Source organism: Dipodomys merriami, unplaced genomic scaffold (genome assembly GCF_024711535.1).
Source record: "Dipodomys merriami isolate MVZ:Mamm:240054 unplaced genomic scaffold, mDipMer1.0.p SCAF_35, whole genome shotgun sequence".
Lineage (NCBI taxonomy): Eukaryota > Metazoa > Chordata > Mammalia > Rodentia > Heteromyidae > Dipodomys > Dipodomys merriami.
In genome coordinates this window covers 4,139,998-4,149,743 of record NW_027205048.1, presented here as the reverse complement: position 1 = coordinate 4,149,743, position 9,746 = coordinate 4,139,998, and the positions used below count along the sequence as shown (strand labels likewise).

Genomic DNA, 9,746 nt, shown 5'->3' with positions numbered 1-9,746 from the left:
TGGCTATTTTTCAGATGAGGACACTGATGCTTGGGAAACAGACTGCCAGAGATGGGGCCAGGGTGTGAAATCCCAAATCCAGGTTCTTTCCTAGGTGCTAGAGATCCAGGGGAACACCATGGTCCTTGTGACTTGAAGCCACCTCATCTCTCTGAGAATAAGAAAGGTCTGATTTCTCAAGAAGTAGGTTTCTGCAGGCTATGCATCCTAAGATAGCTCTATTTATGCCATCTGCTTCTTCAAAGCTTACATGGGGACTTTCTGCAGAATGCTAGGCTCCCCAGGACTATAGCAAGAAGAATTTCCATAGGACCCAGTGCGCCTGAGTAGACCACCATTCTGTGCATGGCCTCGGTGCAAAGAACAAAGGCTACAGGTGCAGGTATTGTGACCCATGTGCAATGGCTGTCAGTACGATGGCACAAGCTCCCTAGGGACTGGCTCAGCATCATCCTCACCTCCTCTCAGAACCCTTCCCCAGACCCTGCCTCCCCCTTAGACTCAAGCACAAACTCCAGAAAAGCATTTTATGGGTTATATTGTTTGTCTCTTCAGGATATTTCTAACTGAGCCAAAGAACCTCAAGATGGCCAGGGAATGGTCGCTCATACTTGTAATCTTAACTACTACTCAGGAGGCTGAGATCTGTGGATCTTGGTTCTAAACCAGCCCAGGCAGGAAAAGTCCATGAGACTCTTAACTCCAATTAACCAGCAAAAGGCCAGAAGTAGAGCTGTGGCTCGAGTGGTAGAATGTTAATCTTGTGCAGAAAAACTTAAGGGACAGGGCCCAGGCCATAAGTTCAGGCCCCAAGACCAACACACACACACACACACACACACACACACACACACACACACACACACACACACACACACACACACAGAAGAACCCCAGGATGATTGGCAGCATTTTTAAAAGCAAGCTATTTTTTTCATCTTTTCCTTGTGGTTTATGTCTGGAACGTCTAACAGAAGTTCCCACGTAATAGGCACAAAAGAGTTGGTGAAGACTCCCAATCCCTGATAGAACAGGAAAAGCAAAACGATGCTTCCCATGGAACGTTGGAGGATGGGAAGGTCTGGGGACCAGCACATGAGTAACTCCTCTTGGCATGCGCCCAGGGCCCATGAAAGTAAAGCTGTGTAGTAGCATAGCTTGATCTCAAAGTTCTTGTGTGATTCGCAGGGTCACAGAAAGAGAATATATGCATCATTCTACATGCAAGACAACAGCAGAGACATGAAAACAGGAGACAGAAAAGCCAGCCTGGGATGGCAGATGGGCAAGGAGCACTAACCTGCGTCCAGGAGACCCGGGTTTCAGGACTTCCTGCCCTGAAAACGTGGTGGACATCACGGATCCTTGTGTACTAAGGCACACAAGGCTGGAAAAAGACAAAACTAAGGTCCCCAGATGTCATGAATCATCCTAAATGCTAGCTATCAGAGCGAACCAGCCAGCCCTGCCCACTCAACCCACAGCAGCCTCCTCAGCCAAAAGGCCTGCCAGCTCCCAAAATGGAGAAGTAAAGGTTAGCATACAGCAAGCCTACAGACGCCAAGCACAGGTCTGCGCAATGCACTCAAACACCAGGAACTTCTTGTCCAAGTTACACCTGGGAAAACTGAGGCTCAGTCACCTATTTGTAGTTAAAAAGCAAAAGTAGGTGGGAGAACCAGGATTTTTAACCCAAGTTTTACTGATTCTGAAGCTTAGCTTTAAACTGCTCTTCTTGGGAATACTGGCCATTCCCTCCACACCCTGATCTGTCCCCAATTCTTAGCACACCTGGGAACTTCTAGGAGCGTGAGCTCCACCCCACTCAAACAAATGTTGGAAGAGAAAGGGTCAGGGATGTAGTGCAGCCAAGGGTAGAAAAAGGCATGGCCTTAAGTAATCAGTTTGCTGCTGTGAGGGTCTGGTCATAGATGAAGACAAAGCAGACAAAATGGATCCTGGCGCAGGTCCCCTGAAATCCTTCAACACATGACTTATCAAGGGACTTGAACATACCTGACATGGGATCCAGCAGGGCAAGACCAGCTGTGGGGCTTCTCAGATCTCCTGATTCCAAGCCTGGCCTCCAAAGTCCTATACTGGCTGTTGCATTTAGTCCCTGCGCTGGGACACCTGGCTAGACTCTGGAAGACTGAGCCTGTAACCTGATCTTTCATTGACTCCCTGGCTGGGAGCAAACACCAGCAGTTCAGGGTGCAGAAGTGAGCAAGGTGCAGACTCCCTGATCCTCTCCCAGCCAGGACACAGGAGTCTCCCATAGCGGTGCCTTCCTGTGCCTCTCTTCAGCCACATTCTGATGATCTGGAGGCAGCTCCCTTCCCCTATCCTCCGTGTTAAGTCCCCAGGTCTTTCGCTGTTTCTTAGAAGTCTCTCTTTACTCTGCCTACACTTTGGAAATAGTCCTTTGTCAACCTCCCTTCACTCACCCCTTCTCTGTGCACATCTTGTTTGATTCCAATATGGATTGCAAACAGATCTCAAGTTCTTGGCCTTGATGATTCTGGAAAGAGCCTTAGCCTCTCCCTCCTGGCTTCAATCCATCCTCAGAGAACAAGACAACCTGGATACTATAGAAGATGTTTACAGAGAACCACTGTTAGTCTCTCCAAAAGATCCACATTCCACCCTCCTAATCTAGTTCTGCACTACCACCCTGCTCCCCTGGCGGTGGCCAGCTCCCGCATTGAGGAGGGGCTCATCTCAGTTAGAATGAGGGAGACAACATTGCACACATACCCTCCCCGGCCATGTGTACAACTACCCTCCATACCCCCAGTTGCTCTCACTCCAGGTCCTGATAAGTAAGGTAGTCTTGGGTGTGCACAGGAATCAGGATGTAGTTGTTCATATATACACAGACATATACACAGGTTGACAGCTGTGTGCACATAGAAAGCCATGCACAGTCATGTGTATACATACAAACAGGAAGGCTCAGCCCCCATGTGAAAATCACACCCCAACAATCACTTGAACCCCAATCCTTAGTGACCCAATGGTGCCCAGAGCCATCTTTTCTCAGAGAGAACAGGACCCTACCCATGCCTTACCTGGCATTTTGTGTCATCTTAAAACAGATAGACAGAAAAAAAAACTCCATGAGTTTCCTTAGTCCATGATAGTTCCACCTGTGTTCCAACAACCTGATTCACTGTCATGCTCAGTAAGAGACAGTTCTACAGCCCGGGGGAACACAGCACACCAGGTGATGGAGACTCACAAACCAGGCCTCTGAGAAATCCTGAAGCAAGGCTAAAGGTCACCAGTTAACTGATGATAAGTTGCTGGCCCGTGGTGGATAAGGTAAGAAGGTAGATAGGTAGGTAGACAGATGGTGCATAGATAGATTTTTGTGGTTAAATTAACTCCATGAAGCACACTTCTAAATAACACCTGGACAATGGTTTCATTTTATAAATGAAGAAATGGCCTCAGACAGATCTGCTCAGGGTCACCCAGTTGGTCAAAGGCAAATCCAAGAGTAGAACCCAGGCCTCCTAACATCCTTGTCTGCCCTCTGTTCAACTGTCCTCTTTCCCTTTTCTGCATCAAACTGTAGTTTGATTTCTAGCGATCAAAGAGATCGATGTTGTTTCCACAACAAAGCCCAGTGTTTGTGATTGCACTGGATGACTTCACCCGGCCCCACCCCCACCACCACAGGAATGCCCTCCTTCCACTGGAGAAGGTGCCCTTCCCTGCTCCCAGACACTCTGGACTATTCTGAGAGGGGTCTATGGACCTGGATCCTGTTCTGCTGCTGGGAATAGACGCTTGCCATGACATTGCTAAGGGGCAAGCTGGAGAAATGAAATCTGACGTCTGGCCGGGGCCTGGGTGTCACTCACTGCCTGGCACTGGTTTCATAGCTCAAGTACTGGAAGCAGAGCTTGCTGCCCTGCCCCCTTGGCCAAAGTCTAGGCAGCACAAGTCCTACCTCCTACGCACCCAGTTATCGTCTGCTGTTCCCTCTGCACCCTTGGAGCATGCATCAGTGCCCACTGCTCCCAGCAGGCACTATGTCTGCATCCCTGCCATGCTGTCCCTGTTCATGGCTACCTAATGCATCACATAGGCACAGCTTTTCTCCTCCTGCCAGAGGACAAGCAAAGTCCTAGTCTCTCTACTCCCAAACAGCATGCAGGAGAGGAAGAGAAAGAATGGCTTCCAAGTGCCAAGCATGGGGCTGGACACACGGGGTATCCCAGGGCTTAACAGCATCACCTAACCAAACAATTCACCAGGCAGGGTAGCATGTTGAAGAGGGGTTAAAGAGCACTGGGATGGTACACAACCAGGCAGCTCCCCTGGATTTCTGGGCCCTCATCAATGCAATGTGGGAATGCAGGAGGCTAAGGTCACTTCTGGTTCTCCTCTTCAATCACAGAATCAGATAGAGGGGAAAGCCTAAGTCATGTTCCTAGCCAGCCCCTGAGCACAGAAGCAGCTGACATAGCATTAGGAGAAGACTGTGCATGCGTCCAGAATGAAGCCATTGATTACATTTGCAGGAATAGACTCGGTAAGACACACTACAGACCCTAACCTCAGATACATGGTGGAGCCTGACAATGGGACTGGGGGCTATGGACAGGAAGGCGTGGAGTTACAGTCCCTTCTCCTGTTAGCTTGTTATGCTAAGATCCTTTAGGAGCCATTTCTCTTGTTCCCCTTCTCTGCCCACAGCTTTACAGGCTGGCTTGGACACAGACACTGCTTGAGGCTCCTTTGCTGGAGTCTCACTGGGGTCCAGTCCTAGTTCTGCACCTTCCCTGGGCTCCATCCATCTATGAGACCCCTCTCCTCTTCTGTACTAGATAGAGGAAGCTGGGATAGTAGATGTCCCCTTCATGTAGCACCATAATCCACACTCCCCCCTTTTCCAGGCAGGTAAAGATAACACCAAATACTTCTCCAGGAGATGGCAAAACAGCCAGCCAGGGTCCTGACGGCTCAGCCAAGGTGGGCCTATTATCTGACACTATTTACCTTTGGGACATTAGGTGCCCTGCAGGTGAGGGCTTGGAGAGCAGGCCTCAGCCTTCTATCAGGGAGTAAATGTTGGCACCACAGGCCAGGAAGCTACTTTGGGAAGCCTCCTGAACAAGGATGACCAGCAGGTTGTGCTTGCTCCTCAAACCCAGCTCCTGAACAAGTCACTCTGTCCCCAGCTGCTTGGGCTGGCCTTCCTCTCAGTCATACACATGGTGAATAGCTTCTTACCCAAGGCAGCCCGAGGCCAGGGCCCCATCACCCAGAAGTGTAGGATCCCAAGCAAGCTACTTCCTCCACACCTGTCTCCTCATCTGCCAGATGAGAAGTTGGATGACCAGACCTTCCCGCTTTGAAGTAACATCACCTTGTGACCTGAGACAGTCCAGCAGACTTTGACATTATGGACAGGTAACAAGAAGGACACATGCCTTTGGCCAGAGAACACTCGAGCCACCAACTAATACATGATTCTATTTAGGTATTTATCCCATCCCATCGAAGAGCACACCGCATGCTGTCTATTATCACACCTGAAGGCATGATGCACATTTGGAGTATATTCCAGACTTTTTGCACATATACATTCACACTTGGAGCACAACAGAGGTATGTACATATGTTAGGGCACACAGACTCTTTAGAGATAAGCACATGGTATGTATCTACACAGATGTAGCTCACACTTGCGGGTATAAGATGGAACTCTGAAAAAAGTTCTCTCTGGGGTTAAGAACACAGACCTATACCAGGTGCTGGTGGCTCATGCTTATAATCCCAGCTACTCAGGAAGCCAAGATCTGAGGATTGAAGTTCAAAGTCAGCCTTGGCAGCAAGTCCATGAGACTCTTATTTCCAATTAACCAGCAAAAAGCCAGAAGTGGAGGTATGTCTCAAATGGTAGATTGCCAGCCTTCAAGCAGAAAAAGTTGAGCCTCAGTACCAGCACACAAGGAGAAAGAAGGAAGGAAGGAAGGAAGGAAGGAAGGAAGGAAGGAAGGAAGGAAGGAAGGAAGAGAGATACATGGGAAGGAGAGGAGAGAGGAGAAGAGAAGAGAGAGGAGGGGAGGAGAAGAGAAGAGAGCAGAGGAGAAGGGAGGGGATGGGAAGGGAGAGGAAGGGAAGGGACACAGCCCCTTCAGTGAGATGCACAGGTTTATGAACCTTGAGTAATGGCTTGTTCTGTGAGCCTCAGTTTCTTCATCTGTGAAGTGGGGGGTTACACTAGGGTTTACCTCATGGGGTTCTCAAAAACTAGAGGCTTGTCACAGGCAATACCTGTACCAGGGTCCCTACAGTGTCTAGCATGTAAGGAACATTTAACAAGCAATGATTTTGTTATTGCTCATGCACTTAAACATATTTTTACTATATATATATATATATGTATATATAAATCAGATGTTCCCAGAGTCTTAAAGCTTTTGAAAACTCAGATAACAGACAGGAGGACCACTTAATTCATATTTATTTCACATTTGATCTGTAAACTTTATTTTTTTAAAAAAAAAATCCACTGTCGTGAGCAGCATGTGCTGACATTACTTTTTCTTGAGTGAAATCAGAGTGCAGGGCTCCCACTGTCTCTGTCCAGAACATGTAGAAACCGGGTTGTAAACACAAGGTCTCCAGCTTCGCCCCTGGCTTTGGCCGTTCATTAGTGATGTGTTCTCAGCCAGAAAAGCAAGGGGTGGGGGGGAGAGGGTGGGCAATACTTTGATACCTAAGAGCTCTTGGGGCTTGGAGCTGGACAGTTTGGCAGGCCCATTTGTCTTTTCAAACTGTTTACCTTGGGCAAATTGTATTGGGTCTGTTGCTTCCACCTAATTTCCACTCCTCTGTGTCTAAAAACAGCAGCTCAACGATTTCCCCTTAGTCAGGGCTTTGGAGAATGGGGGGAGGGGGAGGGGCACACACATACAGGACAGAAACATACAGTCTTCTTCAAGCAGCGGCCCCTAAGACAGGGAGGGGCACCGGAAAGAACGAGTTTTTAAGTGAATTACTGGGGCAAACGGTGCCTCAGAGGATAATGGCTTTATACACAGGACTGATGCAAGGCGGAAAGGTTCATTGACTTCTGTCTTGGGCCATCGCTGAAGTATTTACATAGGACAAGGCAATTATGCTGTTAGGCACAGGTGGGGGGAAGGAAAAAAAAAAGGACAGAAATCTTTTTCCGTGTCAGGAAATCTCAAAGCAGGTTTGTGTCCAAGGAACTGTCCTCACCAGAGAGGGTATTGTCATACTAGAAAAGAGCTTGCGTCTCCTGATCAGGCCCCTGGTCCTTCCCAGAAAAGGATTCCAACTTCACAGCGCAGGCCATGTAAACGCTGGGAGGGTCCAGGGTGTGCTGTCCAAAAACAGTGTGTGTCTATGTACAGCTGAGGGTGGGGAAGGGAGGGCAGGGCTGCCCTGAGCCGTGGAGTTGGCTGAATTGAATGGGGAAAGGAGACATTGCCCCCCTCGCAGCCTCCCCCCCTCGAAGGAGGGACCAGGGTGGGAAATACCTTTAAGCAAACAATACTGTTAAGGGGTGGGCCCACCAGGAAAATGGCTCCCCGGTCATGAACGACCATAACAACCATTCCCTTGTAGGAGCTCTCAGAAGCACGCTGAGCACCGCCACCGTCCAGGCCGGGTCTTGGGTTGGGAGTGCCGCCGGGGCTGCGCGCACGGCCGGCCGCCGCCTCCCTCCGCGCCCCAGGCCCGCCACCTGCAGGAGTCCGTGAGCCAGGCTCGCGCGCGCGCGCGCAGGCGTGCGCGCGTGGCAGGCTCACACGATCCGCTTTCTGTCCCCCCTGCAGAGGATCTTCTTGAAGGCTCGGCGGAAGTCGTGGTTGAAAATGGTGTAGATGACCGGGTTCAGCGAGCTGTTGCAGTAGCCGAACCAGAAGAAGAAATTGAAGAGCGTGCCGGGCACGGCGCAGCCGACCGCCGTGAGCGTGTAGGTGAAGAAGAAGGGGAACCAGCACACCACGAACACGCCGATGACCACGGCCAGCACGAACGTGAAGCGCTTCTCGCGGTTCTGCCGCCCGCGCCAGCGCGAAGCCTTGGCGCCCCCGCCGCGCTCCTCCCCCGGCCCGGCCCCGGGAACCCCGGGCCCCGTCGCCCCGGTGGCTGTCGGGCGCCGCGGCAGGCTGTCCCCAGGCTTCACCTGGCCGGCCCGGGTCTTGCCCTTGGCCCGGGAGCCGCCACGCTCGGGTCTGCGGGGTCCCGGGGGCCGCTCGGCGTGCTCGGACGACGAGCTCTCCTCCAGGTCCAGCGCCTCGGCGGTGGCGGCGGCGGCGTCGCGCGGCCCGGCGGGCGCGGGGTCCCCCGGGGCGCCGTTGAGCTGGGTGGGCAGCGGCTCGGCCTCGGCGCCCGCGGGGTCCGCGCCGCGCTCGGGGCCCAGGCCGTTGGGCCTGCGCTCGGCGCCCCCGGGCGGCAGGGCGGCGGCGGCGGCGGCGGCGTCGGGGCCCCGGCGGCTGGGCGGCACGCGGGTGCGGCGCTTGGCGATCTGGTAGATGCGCACGTAGACCAGGATCATGATGAGGCAGGGCGCGAAGAAGGAGCCGATGCAGGACGAGATGACATACCACTTCTGGTCGTTGATCTTGCAGCGGGGCTCGCTCGACTGGGCGTCCGGCTTCTTCTCGAAGGAGATGAGCGGCGGGAAGGAGATGACGGCCGAGATGACCCAGACGGTGACGATGATGGCCTTGATGCGGCGCGGCGTGCGCTTCAGGTTGTACTCGATGGCCTGGGTGATGGACCAGTAGCGGTCCAGGCTGATGGCGCACAGATGCACGATGGACGACGTGCAGAAGAGGACGTCCAGCGCCAGGTAGATCTCGCACCACACTTTGCCAAAGTACCAGTAGCCCATCACCTCGTTGGCCAGCGAGAAGGGAATGACGAGCGTGGCCACCAGGATGTCCGCGGAGGCCAGGGACACCAGGAAGAGGTTCTGGGGAGCCTTGAGCGCGCGGCTGGTGAACACGGCGATGATGACGAGCACGTTGCCGAACACGGTGAGCAGCATGAGCAGGCCGGCCAGGCACACCAGCGTGAGCGTCACCTGCAGGGAGTACGGGGTGGCCCGGGCGCCGCCCCCCGGGGCCTCGCTCTCGTTCCAGCTCGCGTTGCCCGAGTCCGGCTTCAGGGAGCCCATGGGCGCAAAGCTGCCCTCGGCCAGCGGCTGCTCCTGGCGGAACATGAACGCGACGCGGGCGCCCGCTCGCCTGGGCCTGCTGCCAGTTGCCTTCCGGCCCGGCGCCCCGAGTCCTCCTTCTTCCTCCTGCGCCCCGCCGCGCCTCACATGCGGAGGGGGCCCGCCCGCGGGGAGACGGGGCCCGGGCTGGGGTGAGGGATGGCTTGTGGGGGGGTGCGGGGAGCGGGGCGCTAGTGGCCCATGGACCCGGATCCCGCGAAGGGCGCCGACCCGCGCCTCGGACCCGCGGAGTGGGCGCCTTCGGGATCCCAGCTCCTAAACACAGCCAAGTTTTCTAAGCGGCAGGAGAGAGAGAGAGAGAGAGAGAGCAAGGCGAGCCGGTGGTTAGAGATGGATTCTTCCAGAAGATGATGACTTGGGAGGATGACAGGAAATGTACATATTTATATATAAATATGCATGTATGCACACACACACACACACACACACACACACACACACACACACACACACACACACACACAGCTCGACTCCAGGAGCGCAAGCAAGAAGTCTTACCGTGTGCGAGGCCCGCCCC

At 53.3% G+C, this 9,746-nt stretch overlaps 1 protein-coding gene across 1 annotated transcript; it reads right to left on the bottom strand.

Annotated features, from left to right (window-relative positions):
* Window positions 1-7,697: 7,697 nt before the first annotated feature.
* Adra2a (adrenoceptor alpha 2A) lies at window positions 7,698-9,295 on the bottom strand. The gene has a single exon (XM_069987981.1). It carries the CDS (start codon window positions 9,212-9,214, stop codon window positions 7,790-7,792), a length of 1,425 nt encoding a protein of 474 aa, XP_069844082.1. The 5' UTR covers window positions 9,215-9,295; the 3' UTR covers window positions 7,698-7,789.
* Between the last annotated feature and the right edge of the window lie 451 nt (window positions 9,296-9,746).

Bases quoted from the DNA above. Each gene is read 5' to 3' on its own strand.
- Adra2a (XM_069987981.1), bottom strand. From the start codon at position 9,214: ATGTTCCGCCAGGAGCAGCCGCTGGCCGAGGGCAGCTTTGCGCCCATG.